Below are 18,757 nucleotides of genomic sequence, written 5' to 3'. Positions count from 1 at the left end.
GAGATAGTGCTAAAGCTGTCTCCAGCTGTTCTCTGGACCTTGCCCTTATTAGGAGATCGTCCAAGTATGGGATAACTAATACGCCTTTTCTTCGAAGAAGAATCATCATCTCGGCCATTACCTTGGTAAAGACCCGAGGCGCCGTGGACAATCCGAACGGCAGCGTCTGAAACTGATAGTGACAGTTTTGAACAATGAACTTGAGGTACCCCTGGTGTGCGGGGTAAATCGGAACGTGTAGATACGCATCCTTGATGTCCAAGGATACCATAAAGTCCCCTTCTTCCAGGTTCGCTATCACTGCTCTGAGTGACTCCATCTTGAACTTGAACTTTTTTATGTAGAGGTTCAAGGACTTCAGATTTAGAATAGGCCTTACCGAGCCATCCGGCTTCGGTACCACAAATAGAGTGGAATAATACCCCTTTCCTTGTTGTAATAGGGGTACTTTGACTATCACCTGCTGAGCGTACAGCTTGTGAATGGCTTCCAACACCCTCTCCCTTTCGGAAGAGACGGTTGGTAAGGCAGACTTCAGGAAACGATGAGGAGGATCCGTCTCTAATTCCAACCTGTACCCCTGAGATATTATCTGCAGGATCCAGGGGTCTACCTGCGAGTGAGCCCACTGCGCGCTGTAATTTTTGAGACGGCCCCCCACTGTCCCCGAGTCCGCTTGAGAGGCCCCAGCGTCATGCTGAGGTTTTTGCAGGAGCCGGGGAGGGCTTCTGTTCCTGGGAAGGAGCTGCCTGTTGGTGTCTCTTCCCTCTTCCTCTGCCTCGTGGCAGGTACGACAAGCCCTTCGCTCTCTTATTTTTGTAGGAGCGAAAAGGCTGCGGTTGAAAGGTCGGTGCCTTTCTCTGTTGGGGAGTGACTTGAGGTAAAAAAGTGGATTTCCCGGCAGTAGCCGTGGCCACCAAGTCTGATAGACCAACTCCAAATAACTCCTCCCCTTTATACGGCAAAACCTCCATGTGACGTTTTGAATCCGCATCGCCTGTCCACTGTCGTGTCCATAAGGCTCTTCTGGCTGAAATGGACATAGCACTCACCCGAGATGCCAGTGTGCAAATATCCCTCTGTGCATCACGCATATAGATAAATGCATCCTTTATTTGTTCTAACGACAGTAAAACATTGTCCCTATCTAGGGTATCAATATTTTCAATCAGGGATTCTGACCAAACTACTCCAGCACTGCACATCCAGGCAGTTGCTATAGCTGGTCGTAGTATAACACCTGCATGTGTGTATATATTCTTTTGAATAACTTCCATCTTTCTATCTGATGGATCCTTAAGTGCGGCCTTCTCAGGAGAGGGTAACGCCACTTGTTTGGATAAGCGTGTGAGCGCCTTGTCCACCTTAGGGGGTGTTTCCCAGCGCGCCCTAACCTCTGGCGGGAAAGGGTATAATGCCAATAACTTTTTTGAAATTATCAACTTTTTATCAGGAGCAACCCACGCTTCATCACACACGTCATTTAATTCTTCTGATTCAGGAAAAACTGTTTGTAGTTTTTTCACACCATACATAATACCCTGTTTTACGGTATCTGTAGTATCAGCTAAATGTAACGTCTCCTTCATTGCCAAAATCATATAACGTGTGGCCCTACTGGAAAATACGTTTGAATTTCTACCGTCGTCACTGGAATCAGTGCCCGTGTCTGGGTCTGTGTCGACCGACTGAGGCAAAGGGCGTTTTACAGCCCCTGACGGTGTTTGAGGCGCCTGGACAGGCATTAATTGATTGTCCGGCCGCCTCATGTCCTCAACTGACTGTTTAAGGGAAGATAAACCATCACGTAATTCCACAAATAAAGGCATCCATTCTGGTGTCGACCCCCTGGGGGGTGACATCTGCATATTTGGCAATTGCTCCGCCTCCACACCAATATCGTCCTCATACATGTCGACACCACGTACCGACACACACCGCAAACTCACAGGGAATGCTCTAATGAAGACAGGACCCACTAGCCCTTTTGGGGAGACAGAGGGAGAGTCTGCCAGCACACACCACAAAGCGCTATATATACAAGGGATATCCTTATATTAAGTGCTCCCTTATAGCTGCTTTAATATATATATATATAGCCATTAATGTGCCCCCCCTCTCTGTTTTACCCTGTTTCTGTAGTGCAGTGCAGGGGAGAGACCTGGGAGCCGTTCTGACCAGCGGAGCTGTGACAGAAAATGGCGCCGTGTGCTGAGGAGATAGGCCCCGCCCCTTTTTCGGCGGGTTCTTCTCCCGCTATTTTTCCAGTCAGGCAGGGGTTAAATATCTCCATATAGCCCCTATGGGCTATATGTGAGGTATTTTTAGCCTTGTATAAGGTTTATATTTGCCTCTCAGAGCGCCCCCCCCCAGCGCTCTGCACCCTCAGTGACTGCCCAGTGAAGTGTGCTGAGAGGAAAATGGCGCACAGCTGCAGTGCTGTGCGCTACCTTATGAAGACTGAGGAGTCTTCAGCCGCCGGTTTCCGGACCTCTTCACGCTTCAGCATCTGCAAGGGGGTCGGCGGCGCGGCTCCGGGACCGGACTCCACGGCTGGGCCTGTGTTCGATCCCTCTGGAGCTAATGGTGTCCAGTAGCCAAGCAGCAAATCCACTCTGCATGCAGGTGAGTTTACTACTTTCCCCCTAAGTCCCACGTTGCAGTGATCCTGTTGCCAGCAGGACTCACTGTAAAGAAAAAAAACCTAAACTAAACTTTCTCTAAGCAGCTCTTTAGGAGAGCCACCTAGATTGCACCCTTCTCGTTCGGGCACAAAATCTAACTGGAGTCTGGAGGAGGGTCATAGGGGGAGGAGCCAGTGCACACCACCTGACCTAGTAAAGCTTTACTTTTTTGTGCCCTGTCTCCTGCGGAGCCGCTATTCCCCATGGTCCTTTCAGGAACCCCAGCATCCACTTAGGACGATAGAGAAATATATATATATATATCAGTGACGTGCGATACAGTATATATACATATACACAGTATATACACGGCTAAGTCACTTTATTATGGCCACCAGCTGATAGCCAGATGAGCCGCCGTGTACAGCACTGACAGCAGCTAGACAGCTTGAACTGCCATTTTAGACACACATCCGGGAGCCCCCAGGTACATTTTGATGGTGAGCTGCTCCACTGTAGCATGTCAGCCCCGCCCTCATGCATCTTAGTAACCGACATTCACCTCTCTGTATTGTGTATTGTAGAAAAATAAAAAATGTAAAAAAAGTGGACCCGTACCAGATAGACACATATAAAACAGCTGATCTTAAGTCCTGTAATGATTCACATGAAGTCCTTGCTCACATGAAGTTTTACATTTTTTTTAAATACAAATCCAGAGTACATAAAAAACACAAGAAAAAGGCAGACATAGGTGGTCATTCCGAGTTGATCGCAGCCAGCAACTTTTTGCTGCTGCTGCTGCAATCAACTAGTCCACGCCTATGGGCGAGTGTATTTTAGCTTAGCAGGGGTACGATCGCTTGTGCAGCCCTGCTAAGCTAAAAAAGTTTCAAGCAAAACTAGACTAGGCCTATACCTACTTACTTACCCTGTGCGATGGATCCAGCGATGCAGGTCCCGACTTTGACGTCACTCCTCCACCCTCCGTTCTCCTGGACACGCCTGCGTTTTACTCACCACTCCCCGAAAACGGCTCCAAATGGTCCGAATCTGTCCTGGAACGCCTTCTTCCTGTCAATCTTCTTTGCGGTCTGTCCTGCGACTGCTTTCTTCTTTAGACGCGATGTCGCCGGGCAACGTCGCGCACGCGCACTGTGGCCGCCGTGCATGCGCATTCCCCACCCGTTCACACTGCAGCGATAAACCGCTGCGTGCAAACGGGTCGGAATGACCCCCATAGTGTAACCATTGTACAACAAGGGGTTACAAAAAACATATGCATATGCCCATACATTAAAATAAAAGACAGCTTATCTGAATGGCATCATACGGCAAAGATTCACCAAATGCATTTTGTCTAGGGAGAGCTATGTCTCATCCTTCTGTCTTCCTCGGGGGTATTCTGCTACAAAAATTCCCCCAGCGACAGACTCCAGGCTTCTTCAAAAACAACAAATACCTTTTCTTCAGGATGCTCAAGTACAAGGGGGGTCATTCCGAGTTGTTCGCTCTGTATTTTTTTCTCGCAACAGAGCGATTAGTCGCTAATGCGCATGCGCAATGTCCGCAGTGCGACTGCGCCAAGTAAATTTGCTATGCAGTTAGGAATTTTACTCACGGCATTACGAGGTTTTTTCTTTGTTCTGGTGATTGTAATGTGATTGACAGGAAGTGGGTGTTTCTGGGCGGAAACTGGCCGTTTTATGGGAGTGTGTGAAAAAACGCTGCCGTTTCTGGGAAAAACGCGGGAGTGGCTGGAGAAACGGAGGAGTGTCTGGGCGAACGCTGGGTGTGTTTGTGACGTCAAACCAGGAACGACAAGCACTGAACTGATCGCAGATGCCGAGTAAGTCTGGAGCTACTCAGAAACTGCTAAGAAGTGTCTATTCGCAATTCTGCTAATCTTTCGTTCGCAATTTTGATAAGCTAAGATTCACTCCCAGTAGGCGGCGGCTTAGCGTGTGCAAAGCTGCTAAAAGCAGCTTGCGAGCGAACAACTCGGAATGACCCCCAAGGTCCATCTGCAGTTCCCATCCACCCCCTGGACCATGTAAGCGGCTTTCACCAGCCAATCTATGAGTGGCACAAGCCACTATTAATTTCCTAGGGCTGTGTCAGGTGGCAAAGTACCTCTCCTGTTCCACTATATATATATATATATATATATACTAGGTGATTAATCGCGCCCTGTGGGCGCTCTTCACACCGTCGTAAGGGGCTATGCCCCCTTAACCCTTGCATACCCTTGTGGCGTGCAATATTTGTATTATATGGAGTATTACCTCCAATCATAATTGTGTGAGTGGTTAAATATTGCACGGACAAAGGGCGTGCGATGGTTATGGGGTTGTAGCCCCTTGTTTTTTTTCCATATCTACAGCGCAGAGACTTGCTGCAGATGCAGTGGCATACACTCCAGCTGTACCTTTTTGGCAGGTACAGTACCTTTTTCTTATGGTCCGTACCGATTTTTGGCTCTCCAAACTTCCATTGAAAGTATAGGAAAAGGGTCGTGGTCACACTGCTGAACCCGTGGCCACGCCCCCTTTTCGAATGTGTAGCGATTTTTATGTGTAAATTGTTGGAGGGTATGTTGCTGCAGATGCAGTGGGACTATTTTGGGGTGTGGACCTGGAGCTGCAGCTCCATCAGCCCCATTGTTAATCCTGCTCTGGGAAGTTGGAACATACAGCAGCCAAAGGGCAGAGCCTCCCATTGGATGCAACCTGTGTGAGAGGACATTTCTTGCCCAATCAGCTGTGGACTGGGTGTGATAGACCTGCTGCTAACCCAATGAGAGCTCCTAGCCACGCCCAGCGTTATACACACAGGCACAAAGTCACAGATCTGGGCTATTATATATATATATATATATATATATATATATATATATATATATATATATATAAATATTAGAGATGAGCGCCGGAAATTTTTCGGGTTTTGTGTTTTGGTTTTGGGTTCGGTTCCGCGGCCGTGTTTTGGGTTCGACCGCGTTTTGGCAAAACCTCACCGAATTTTTTTTGTCGGATTCGGGTGTGTTTTGGATTCGGGTGTTTTTTTCAAAAAACACTAAAAAACAGCTTAAATCATAGAATTTGGGGGTCATTTTGATCCCAAAGTATTATTAACCTCAAAAACCATAATTTACACTCATTTTCAGTCTATTCTGAATACCTCACAATATTATTTTTAGTCCTAAAATTTGCACCTAGGTCGCTGGATGACTAAGCTAAGCGACCCTAGTGGCCGACACAAACACCGGGCCCATCTAGGAGTGTCACTGCAGTGTCACGCAGGATGTCCCTTCCAAAAAAACCTCCCCAAACAGCACATGACGCAAAGAAAAAAAGAGGCGCAATGAGGTAGCTGTGTGAGTAAGATAAGCGACCCTAGTGGCCGACACAAACACCGGGCCCATCTAGGAGTGTCACTGCAGTGTCACGCAGGATGTCCCTTCCAAAAAACCCTCCCCAAACAGCACATGACGCAAAGAAAAAAAGAGGCGCAATGAGGTAGCTGTGTGAGTAAGATAAGCGACCCTAGTGGCCGACACAAACACCGGGCCCATCTAGGAGTGGCACTGCAGTGTCACGCAGGATGTCCCTTCCAAAAAACCCTCCCCAAACAGCACATGACGCAAAGAAAAAAAGAGGCGCAATGAGGTAGCTGTGTGAGTAAGATAAGCGACCCTAGTGGCCGACACAAACACCGGGCCCAACTAGGAGTGGCACTGCAGTGTCACGCAGGATGTCCCTTCCAAAAAACCCTCCCCAAACAGCACATGACGCAAAGAAAAAAAGAGGCGCAATGAGGTAGCTGTGTGAGTAAGATAAGCGACCCTAGTGGCCGACACAAACACCGGGCCCATCTAGGAGTGGCACTGCAGTGTCACGCAGGATGTCCCTTCCAAAAAACCCTCCCCAAACAGCACATGACGCAAAGAAAAAAAGAGGCGCAATGAGGTAGCTGTGTGAGTAAGATAAGCGACCCTAGTGGCCGACACAAACACCGGGCCCATCTAGGAGTGGCACTGCAGTGTCACGCAGGATGTCCCTTCCAAAAAACCCTCCCCAAACAGCACATGACGCAAAGAAAAAAAGAGGCGCAATGAGGTAGCTGTGTGAGTAAGATAAGCGACCCTAGTGGCCGACACAAACACCGGGCCCATCTAGGAGTGGCACTGCAGTGTCACGCAGGATGTCCCTTCCAAAAAACCCTCCCCAAACAGCACATGACGCAAAGAAAAAAAGAGGCGCAATGAGGTAGCTGTGTGAGTAAGATAAGCGACCCTAGTGGCCGACACAAACACCGGGCCCATCTAGGAGTGTCACTGCAGTGTCACGCAGGATGTCCCTTCCAAAAAACCCTCCCCAAACAGCACATGACGCAAAGAAAAATTAAAGAAAAAAGAGGTGCAAGATGGAATTGTCCTTGGGCCCTCCCACCCACCCTTATGTTGTATAAACAGGACATGCACACTTTAACCAACCCATCATTTCAGTGACAGGGTCTGCCACACGACTGTGACTGAAATGACGGGTTGGTTTGGACCCCCACCAAAAAAGAAGCAATTAATCTCTCCTTGCACAAACTGGCTCTACAGAGGCAAGATGTCCACCTCATCATCATCCTCCGATATATCACCGTGTACATCCCCCTCCTCACAGATTATCAATTCGTCCCCACTGGAATCCACCATCTCAGCTCCCTGTGTACTTTGTGGAGGCAATTGCTGCTGGTCAATGTCTCCACGGAGGAATTGATTATAATTCATTTTAATGAACATCATCTTCTCCACATTTTCTGGATGTAACCTCGTACGCCGATTGCTGACAAGGTGAGCGGCGGCACTAAACACTCTTTCGGAGTACACACTTGTGGGAGGGCAACTTAGGTAGAATAAAGCCAGTTTGTGCAAGGGCCTCCAAATTGCCTCTTTTTCCTGCCAGTATAAGTACGGACTGTGTGACGTGCCTACTTGGATGCGGTCACTCATATAATCCTCCACCATTCTTTCAATGTTGAGAGAATCATATGCAGTGACAGTAGACGACATGTCCGTAATCGTTGTCAGGTCCTTCAGTCCGGACCAGATGTCAGCATCAGCAGTCGCTCCAGACTGCCCTGCATCACCGCCAGCGGGTGGGCTCGGAATTCTGAGCCTTTTCCTCGCACCCCCAGTTGCGGGAGAATGTGAAGGAGGAGATGTTGACAGGTCGCGTTCCGCTTGACTTGACAATTTTCTCACCAGCAGGTCTTTCAACCCCAGCAGACTTGTGTCTGCCGGAAAGAGAGATCCAAGGTAGGCTTTAAATCTAGGATCGAGCACGGTGGCCAAAATGTAGTGCTCTGATTTCAACAGATTGACCACCCGTGAATCCTTGTTAAGCGAATTAAGGGCTCCATCCACAAGTCCCACATGCCTAGCGGAATCGCTCCGTGTTAGCTCCTCCTTCAATGTCTCCAGCTTCTTCTGCAAAAGCCTGATGAGGGGAATGACCTGACTCAGGCTGGCAGTGTCTGAACTGACTTCACGTGTGGCAAGTTCAAAGGGCATCAGAACCTTGCACAACGTTGAAATCATTCTCCACTGCGCTTGAGACAGGTGCATTCCATCTCCTATATCGTGCTCAATTGTATAGGCTTGAATGGCCTTTTGCTGCTCCTCCAACCTCTGAAGCATATAGAGGGTTGAATTCCACCTCGTTACCACTTCTTGCTTCAGATGATGGCAGGGCAGGTTCAGTAGTTTTTGGTGGTGCTCCAGTCTTCTGTACGTGGTGCCTGTACGCCGAAAGTGTCCCGCAATTCTTCTGGCCACCGACAGCATCTCTTGCACGCCCCTGTCGTTTTTTAAATAATTCTGCACCACCAAATTCAAGGTATGTGCAAAACATGGGACGTGCTGGAATTTGCCCATATTTAATGCACACACAATATTGCTGGCGTTGTCCGATGCCACAAATCCACAGGAGAGTCCAATTGGGGTAAGCCATTCCGCGATGATCTTCCTCAGTTGCCGTAAGAGGTTTTCAGCTGTGTGCGTATTCTGGAAACCGGTGATACAAAGCGTAGCCTGCCTAGGAAAGAGTTGGCGTTTGCGAGATGCTGCTACTGGTGCCGCCGCTGCTGTTCTTGCGGCGGGAGTCCATACATCTACCCAGTGGGCTGTCACAGTCATATAGTCCTGACCCTGCCCTGCTCCACTTGTCCACATGTCCGTGGTTAAGTGGACATTGGGTACAGCTGCATTTTTTAGGACACTGGTGACTCTTTTTCTGAGGTCTGTGTACATTTTCGGTATCGCCTGCCTAGAGAAATGGAACCTAGATGGTATTTGGTACCGGGGACACAGTACCTCCAACAAGTCTCTAGTTGGCTCTGCAGTAATGATGGATACCGGAACCACGTTTCTCACCACCCTGGATGCCAAGGCCTCAGTTATCCGCTTTGCAGTAGGATGACTGCTGTGATATTTCATCTTCCTCGCAAAGGACTGTTGGACAGTCAATTGCTTGGTGGAAGTAGTAAAAGTGGTCTTACGACTTCCCCTCTGGGATGACCATCGACTCCCAGCAGCAACAACAGCAGCGCCAGCAGCAGTAGGCGTTACACGCAAGGATGCATCGGAGGAATCCCAGGCAGGAGAGGAATCGTCAGAATTGCCAGTGACATGGCCTGCAGGACTATTGGCATTCCTGGGGAAGGAGGAAATTGACACTGAGGGAGTTGGTGGGGTGGTTTGCGTGAGCTTGGTTACAAGAGGAAGGGATTTACTGGTCAGTGGACTGCTTCCGCTGTCACCCAAAGTTTTTGAACTTGTCACTGACTTATTATGAATGCGCTGCAGGTGACGTATAAGGGAGGATGTTCCGAGGTGGTTAACGTCCTTACCCCTACTTATTACAGCTTGACAAAGGCAACACACGGCTTGACACCTGTTGTCCGCATTTCTGTTGAAATACTTCCACACCGAAGAGCTGATTTTTTTGGTATTTTCACCAGGCATGTCAGTGGCCATATTCCTCCCACGGACAACAGGTGTCTCCCCGGGTGCCTGACTTAAACAAACCACCTCACCATCAGAATCCTCCTGGTCAATTTCCTCCCCAGCGCCAGCAACACCCATATCCTCCTCATCCTGGTGTACTTCAACACTGACATCTTCAATCTGACTATCAGGAACTGGACTGCGGGTGCTCCTTCCAGCACTTGCAGGGGGCGTGCAAATAGTGGAAGGCGCATGCTCTTCACGTCCAGTGTTGGGAAGGTCAGGCATCGCAACCGACACAATTGGACTCTCCTTGTGGATTTGGGATTTCGAAGAACGCACTGTTCTTTGCGGTGCTTTTGCCAGCTTGAGTCTTTTCAGTTTTCTAGCGAGAGGCTGAGTGCTTCCATCCTCATGTGAAGCTGAACCACTAGCCATGAACATAGGCCAGGGCCTCAGCCGTTCCTTGCCACTCCGTGTGGTAAATGGCATATTGGCAAGTTTACGCTTCTCCTCCGACAATTTTATTTTAGGTTTTGGAGTCCTTTTTTTACTGATATTTGGTGTTTTGGATTTGACATGCTCTGTACTATGACATTGGGCATCGGCCTTGGCAGACGACGTTGCTGGCATTTCATCGTCTCGGCCATGACTAGTGGCAGCAGCTTCAGCACGAGGTGGAAGTGGATCTTGATCTTTCCCTAATTTTGGAACCTCAACATTTTTGTTCTCCATATTTTAATAGGCACAACTAAAAGGCACCTCAGGTAAACAATGGAGATGGATGGATACTAGTATACTTATGGATGGACTGCCGAGTGCCGACACAGAGGTAGCTACAGCCGTGGACTAACGTACTGTGTCTGCTGCTAATATAGACTGGATGATTGATAATGAGATGAAATCAATATATATATGTATGTATATATAATATCACTAGTACTGCAGCCGGACAGGTAGATAATATATTTATTAGGTAATGATGACTGATGACGGACCTGCTGGACACTGTCAGCTCAGCAGCACCGCAGACTGCTACAGTAAGCTACTATACTCTATAGTAGTATGTACAAAGAAGAAAGAAAAAAAAAAAACCACGGGTAGGTGGTATACAATTATGGATGGACTGCTGAGTGCCGACACAGAGGTAGCTACAGCCGTGGACTAACGTACTGTGTCTGCTGCTAATATAGACTGGATGATTGATAATGAGATGAAATCAATATATATATGTATGTATATATAATATCACTAGTACTGCAGCCGGACAGGTAGATAATATATTTATTAGGTAATGATGACTGATGACGGACCTGCTGGACACTGTCAGCTCAGCAGCACCGCAGACTGCTACAGTAAGCTACTATACTCTATAGTAGTATGTACAAAGAAGAAAGAAAAAAAAAAACCACGGGTAGGTGGTATACAATTATGGATGGACTGCCGAGTGCCGACACAGAGGTAGCTACAGCCGTGGACTAACGTACTGTGTCTGCTGCTAATATAGACTGGATGATTGATAATGAGATGAAATCAATATATATATGTATGTATATATAATATCACTAGTACTGCAGCCGGACAGGTAGATAATATATTTATTAGGTAATGATGACTGATGACGGACCTGCTGGACACTGTCAGCTCAGCAGCACCGCAGACTGCTACAGTAAGCTACTATACTATAGTAGTATGTACAAAGAAGAACGAAAAAAAAAAAACCACGGGTAGGTGGTATACAATTATGGATGGACTGCTGAGTGCCGACACAGAGGTAGCTACAGCCGTGGACTAACGTACTGTGTCTGCTGCTAATATAGACTGGATGATTGATAATGAGATGAAATCAATATATATATGTATGTATATATAATATCACTAGTACTGCAGCCGGACAGGTAGATAATATATTTATTAGGTAATGATGACTGATGACGGACCTGCTGGACACTGTCAGCTCAGCAGCACCGCAGACTGCTACAGTAAGCTACTATACTCTATAGTAGTATGTACAAAGAAGAAAAAAAAAAAAAAAACCACGGGTAGGTGGTATACAATTATGGATGGACTGCCGAGTGCCGACACAGAGGTAGCTACAGCCGTGGACTAACGTACTGTGTCTGCTGCTAATATAGACTGGATGATTGATAATGAGATGAAATCAATATATATATGTATGTATATATAATATCACTAGTACTGCAGCCGGACAGGTAGATAATATATTTATTAGGTAATGATGACTGATGACGGACCTGCTGGACACTGTCAGCTCAGCAGCACCGCAGACTGCTACAGTAAGCTACTATACTATAGTAGTATGTACAAAGAAGAACGAAAAAAAAAAAACCACGGGTAGGTGGTATACAATTATGGATGGACTGCTGAGTGCCGACACAGAGGTAGCTACAGCCGTGGACTAACGTACTGTGTCTGCTGCTAATATAGACTGGATGATTGATAATGAGATGAAATCAATATATATATGTATGTATATATAATATCACTAGTACTGCAGCCGGACAGGTAGATAATATATTTATTAGGTAATGATGACTGATGACGGACCTGCTGGACACTGTCAGCTCAGCACAGCACCGCAGACTGCTACAGTAAGCTACTATAGTAGTATGTATAAAGAAGAATGAAAAAAAAAAAACCACGGGTAGGTGGTATACAATATTATATATATACATATATATATATATTATATACAAATATATATATATATATATATATATATATATATATATATATATATATATATATATATATATATATATATATATATATATATATATATATTAAACTGGTGGTGATTGATTATTAAACTGGTGGTCACTTCAGGACAGGTCACGTTGCAACTTGCAACTAGTACTCCGAGGCCTAAGCAGACAATCACAAAATATATTATTATACTGGTGGTCAGTGTGGTCACAACAATGGCAGTGTGGCACTGACTCTGGCAGCAAAAGTGTGCACTGTACGTTATATGTACTCCTGAGTCCTGCTCTCAGACTCTAACTGCTCCCCACTGTCAGTGTCTCCCCCACAAGTCAGATAATACACTTACAGTCACACTCATAGGAGTGCGCAGGGGGGGTTCCTGGTGCGCACAGGCACCCCCTAATGTCTGGTACCCCGATCTCACATGACTGATGCAGCGATCGCCGAACAGGCTGATTACTGTCCCCACTGCGCTGCACACTGCATTACTGACCAGACGTCTGGTTAATCAAGGGTGCCACTGCCACCGGCTTTCAAACTCTCAGCTCCACCTCCATGTACAAAAACAGCGTGATGTGACGTGATTACGTCATGCTGCTCGCACGCCCACCCGTCACACCTGCCACATGACCACCTCTCTCCTTCTGTGCTATGCCAATGCCAGCCACTGATGAGGATCAGCATGCAGCCAGCGTTCCTCTTAGGAAGACAAATTCAACACTGGCAGGCGGTCGGCAGCAACATTGACGCGTCACTCGTTTTTCCAGCAGCAGCAGTACTAGTCTGCAACTGTCAGTGTCGGTGAATGACTGACTTGTAAGTAAGCTGCTGCAGCTTGCAGGGAAAAGAGAGGGGGAGCCAGACCAGGCTGAGGAGGAGCAGTGTAATTGTAGTGAGTGCCATCATGGGTGTTGTTTGGTGCACACCACAACATCTGACAATGTATCTGCATTATTAGGATTGGTACAAGGGTGGATATTTTATATTGTGTTAACCGTCAATAGATGGTGCTAGACATGCCCAAAAGGCGGTGCTAGACACACCCCTCCGATGGTGCACCCCCTAATAAAATGTTCTGCGCACGCCTATGGTCACACTATCTAATCTATATATCACTTCAGCAAGTAGTATAGTAGTATACAGTAGTACTCCTCCTAATAATGCTCCCCGAAAATACTGTGTCTCTCTCTTCTCTAAACGGAGAGGACGCCAGCCACGTCCTCTCCCTATGACTCTCAATGCACGTGTGAAAATGGCGGCGACGCGCGGCTCCTTATATAGAATCCGAGTCTCGCGATAGAATCCGAGCCTCGCGAGAATCCGACAGCGTGATGATGACGTTCGGGCGCGCTCGGGTTAGCTGAGCAAGGCGGGAAGATCCGAGCCTGCTCGGACCCGTGTAAAAAACCTGAAGTTCGGGCGGGTTTGGATTCAGAGGAACCGAACCCGCTCATCTCTAATAAATATAGAGTTGGGCAGGGGAGGTACTTTGCCACCTGGGCACAACCCTAGGGAATTAAAAGTGGCGATAGATAGATAGATAGATACATAGATAGATAGATAAAGTTTTCATGTATAAACTTGAACACCACTACTCGTAAAGACAGATACCTAGGAGACACTTAAAATATCCATGTATGCTGGACCAGTTGAGCAATCAAGTGGCTTCAGTGTCGGACTGGGGTTTGAAGGGCCCAACGGGGGAATGCAGTGATAGGGGCCCATACTTAGGGGTGTGGCCAGCCTACAAAGGGGGTGTGGCCAGCCTCTACAGAGGCTTGAAATGCACAATAGTCTAGTGCAGTGTAATGCAACATATCTACCATGTATAATACATGTGCTCAATCTGGAACCTGATCCCTAGAGGAAGGAGTGGGCCCTCAGGCAGTGGGGCCCACCGGTGGTTTCCCCTGTACCCATGTGGGCCAATTCAACATTGTGTGGCTTTGTACGTATTTTGCTCTATATCTCCATTCCCCTACTTTCTGTTAGCAGCCAAGTCAGCTAGCAAGCCAGACAATTAACTTCCATGTTTTTGCACATGATAATACTACATGCTTAGCTTCATGACATCCTGTTCATGGTGTTGCAAGAAAAAAAAACCTTTTTGTGACATACAGAGTATATATATCTTTTTCATACAGAGTATAAGGTGAATGTGAAAAGTCAAATCATTTCCCCTCAATTGCTTTGATTAGTACATGGAATTATTGTTACTGCCTAAATCTATGTGTTGAAAAGATTGAGAGAGTGAAATTCAAGCAGAAATTGTTTAATCCACTTTGTGGATCAATTGTAAAGAACTAATGTCGATCATTGTCATGTCAACCTTTTGATCATGTCGATCAAATGCTGTCACGCCTGAGGGTTGGTTTTGGCTTGTGCAGGTGATAGTGGGCGGAGCTGGCCAGGGCCGGCTACAGAAATCTTGGGGCCAAATACACTGACATCTCAGGGGGCCCCCACCCCTTCAACTCCCCCCCTTGATAGAAATTATATATATATATATATATATATACATATATATATATAACCTACGTTTCGGGACTGTACCAGTCGCCAGGGATAGGAAACAATGAGACAAAGTATAATTTATAGATACAAATACATAGCCATAATTACCTGATACAGTGCAGCTGGGATCTCCCGCCGTCAGACATTCACTGAGACATGCCGGCTGACAACCCTGTCGGACTTCCAGTGGTGTCATCAGGTCACGTCATCCAGCGGTGTCTGTCCTGAAACATAAGAGGAATAAATGCACTTTTATGAGTGACTCCACTCCGTATTAAACCCCCAACCTCCTGCATGTAAATAAATAAATATCACATATTATATACATCCTCTGACCCTCCATGCGTACCCCCCCCCCCCCCCCCCCGTGGGGTACGCATGGAGGCTGGCTACAGGGAGCACACTATGGGGAGGGGGTATGGAGGCTGGCTACAGGGAGCACACTATGGGGAGGGGGTATGGAGGCTGGCTACAGGGAGCACACTATGGGGAGGGGGTATGGAGGCTGGCTACAGGGGAGCACAGTATGGGGAGGGGGTATGGAGGCTGGCTACAGGGGAGCGGGTATGGAGGCTGGCTACAGGGAGCACACTATGGGGAGCGGGTATGGAGGCTGGCTACAGGGGAGCACACTATGGGGAGGGGGTACGGAGGCTGGCTACAGGGAGCACACTATGGGGAGTGGGTATGGAGGCTGGCTACAGGGGAGCACACTATGGGGCGGGGGTATGGAGGCTGGCTACAGGGGAGCACACTGTGGGGAGGGGGTATGGAGGCTGGCTACAGAGGAGCACACTATGGGGAGGGGGTATAGAGGCTGGCTACAGGGAGCACACTATGGGGAGCGGGTATGGAGGCTAGCTACAGGGAGCACACTATGGGGAGCGGGTATGGAGGCTGACTACAGGGAGCACACTATGGGGAGCGGGTATGGAGGCTGGCTACAGGGGAGCACACTATGGGGAGGGGGTATGGAGGTATGGAGGCTTGCTACAGGGGAGCACACTATGGGGAGCGGGTATGGAGGCTGGCTACAGAGAGCACACTATGGGGAGCGGGTATGGAGGCTGGCTACAGGGGAGCACACTATGGGGAGGGGGTATGGAGGCTGGCTACAGGGAGCACGCTATGGGGAGCGGGTATGGAGGCTGGCTACAGGGGAGCACACTATGGGGAGCGGGTATGGAGGCTGGCTACAGGGAAGCACACTATGGGGAGGGGGTATGGAGGCTGGCTACAGGGAGCACACTATGGGGAGCGGGTATGGAGGCTGGCTACAGGGGAGCACACTATGGGGAGGGGGTATCAAGGCTGGCTACAGGGGAGCACGCTATGGGGAGCGGGTATGGAGGCTGGCTACAGGGGAGCACACTATGGGGAGGGGTATGGAGGCTGGCTACAGGCAGCACGCTATGGGGAGCGGGTATGGAGGCTGGCTACAGGGGAGCACACTATGGGGAGCGGGTATGGAGGCTGGCTACAGGGGAGCACACTATGGTGAGTGGGTATGGAGGCTGACTACAGGGGAGCACACTATGGCGAGGGGGTATAGAGGCTGGCTATAGGGGGGGTACACTATGGGAAGGGGGTATGGAGGCTGGCTATACTGGCTATAAGGGGGTATGGAGGCTATGGGGGTGGAGGTTTAGGGACTGGCTACAGGAGTGGTAGGTGGGAGTTAGAATGCATACTGGAAGCTGGGGTCAGGGAGCTGGAGGGAAAATACTGTAGCTTACCTGCGGGCTGTGCCTGTGGCTGTCAGGAGTTGGGGTTGAAGGAGGGAAGACTCAGCAGCAACACAACCCATCACCCGGCCAGCCAGGAGCTTCGTAAGCCGAGAAAACCTCATGAAAAGTTCGTGCCTGGGTGGGGGTGGAGCTATACACATGGACAGGAAGTTGCCTGTGGGTGCAATATACTGAGGGGGGATCGCAGGGAGGTCGGCTGTCAATGGCTGCGGGGGTTTCTGACGGCAGCATCAAGAAGGGGGGGGTGGCTGCAACTGACTGTGGCATCAAGGTAGGTGGTGTGCAGCTTCTATTAACTGTATTCAAGCAGCGGGGAGGGGGGTAGAGAGCCCAGGCCCAAAGGATTCCGCAGGAGTAGACTAGGCAGGTAGAGAACAGACAGGCAGGGGGCGTGGCCTAATCACGGACCCCCCCTGGCCACGCCCCTTAAACAACAAAAAATCCTTACCATGCAGCCTGCCCTGAAGGCACCACCAGCCGTCCAGGCAAAGAGAGCAGAGGACCAGACTAAAACGCCCCTGGCTGGGGATCAGCAATTAGGTGCAGGGGAAGTGTTGGACTCGGGCCCCAGAGACGAAGGGACAGCACAGTGGTGAGGCTACGGCTGGCTGCTGTCTGAGACAGGCTGTCAGTGTGACTGGCAGTGCTGTACCGCTGCACAGCTCCTCGGGGTTGGCGGCGTCAGGGACGGGCTGGTGCAGCGTCATGCGTAGTGACGCTGCGACGCAGGGAACACAGGACCAGATCATACCAAGTGACGGGTAAGGTGGGGGGCATTTTTTATTGCAATTGTCTCTTAATTCATTTGTGTGGGGTGCCGGAGCGCACAGCATTCTTAAGTGCTGCGGACTCATGTTTTGTGCCCCTGATGCTTGGGGCCCCTCTGTTCCTCGGGGCCCGGTACGGGTGTCCCCTTTAACCCCCCCTGTCGCCGGGCCTGGAGCTGGCACAGAGGGAGTACAAATGAAGCAAGGAGGCTTTAACCAGGTATGGTGGATGGATCTTGATACATGTACTTTAGAAGCATCATTGATGTTCTAGCAGTGATAAGCCTGAAGGCAGATATAACCAGTGCTGAAAGTAGGGTGGTACGGAGTACCATAAAGAAATATGGTGGTGGTGCTCAGTACCACCAGCCCACCACTGGGGCATAATTTATAAGGGGCATTTTTGTGTGTGGGGCATAAAATGGTGTCAGTGGCATAACTATGTGGCATAATGTGTAATAGGCATTACAGTGTGTGGTATAATATGTAAGGCATTACGGTGTGTGGCATAATGTATAATGGGCATTACGGTGTGTGGCATAATGTGCAATGGGTGTTACGGTGTATGGCATAATGTGTAATGGGCATTACAGTGTGTGGCATAATGTCTAAGGGGCATTATGGTGTGTGGCATAATGTGGCTATGCCCCTATTGTCATGTAGCCACTCCCCTAGTTTTGTGCGACCATGGCCACTCATGACACATGACCACGCCCATTTTTAAGTATCAGTACCACTAAGAAAAAAAATCCTACTTGCACCACTGGATATAACATGAGTAAAACTTTATTAAGAATAGAGTATGTGGATCACTGCAGATTCTGTATGATGAGATAAAGATATCAGGTTATCAACTGGAATGGTGACCGGAATTAAACTGGAATGATGATCGGAATGGAACCAGATCGGTGACCAGAATGGAAACGGAACGATGACCGGAATGGACTGAAATGCTGACAAGGCTGGATCCGGAATCTTGACACGAGAAGTCCTGAAGAAAGGCAAGTTCATACAGCAATACAGGGCCTAAAGCTAGGTACACACTATACAATTATCTGGCAGATAATCTTCCAGATCTAGCTGGTTGGAATTAAAATCTGGTAATGGATGAGAGCAAATGACAATCTATCATTTGTTCCCAAACACTGGAAAACTGTCAAAAACAGTCGTTCAGCCAAGTTGGTTAAATTTGTGTTTAACCAATTTGTATGAACAGCAGGTTTTGTTCGTTTTCCAATGTTTGGGAACAAATGATATACTGTAATTTGCTCTCATCCATTACCAGATTTTCATTCCAACCAGCTAGATCTGGCAGATCATCTGCCATATAATTGTATAGTGTTACCTAACTTTATTCAGACCTGATTGCAGCAGCAAAAT

At 48.3% G+C, this 18,757-nt stretch overlaps 1 protein-coding gene across 13 annotated transcripts in view; it reads right to left on the bottom strand.

The window, feature by feature from the left end:
- Positions 1 to 17,329, bottom strand: part of LOC134981011 (receptor-interacting serine/threonine-protein kinase 3-like) — a 246,712-nt gene extending 229,383 nt beyond the window's left edge. For 6 of the 13 annotated variants that reach the window (XM_063948107.1, XM_063948104.1, XM_063948103.1 and 3 more), the window contains exons 1-2: positions 17,059 to 17,328; positions 14,971 to 15,086 (exon numbers count right to left, since the gene is read on the bottom strand). Coding sequence is in view for 1 of the 13 variants with exons in the window: in XM_063948108.1 (XP_063804178.1) it covers positions 14,971 to 15,008 (38 nt within the window). In the remaining 12 variants the exon portion in view is untranslated. Of the gene's footprint in view, positions 1 to 14,970; positions 15,087 to 16,598; positions 16,951 to 17,058 lie in introns of those variants that run through there. The other 7 variants (XM_063948098.1, XM_063948096.1, XM_063948097.1 and 4 more) reach the window with 4 other exon arrangements.
- Positions 17,330 to 18,757: the final 1,428 nt, after the last annotated feature.

Source organism: Pseudophryne corroboree, chromosome 12, assembly GCF_028390025.1.
Source record: "Pseudophryne corroboree isolate aPseCor3 chromosome 12, aPseCor3.hap2, whole genome shotgun sequence".
Lineage (NCBI taxonomy): Eukaryota > Metazoa > Chordata > Amphibia > Anura > Myobatrachidae > Pseudophryne > Pseudophryne corroboree.
This window is presented reverse-complemented; position numbering and strand designations above follow the sequence as displayed.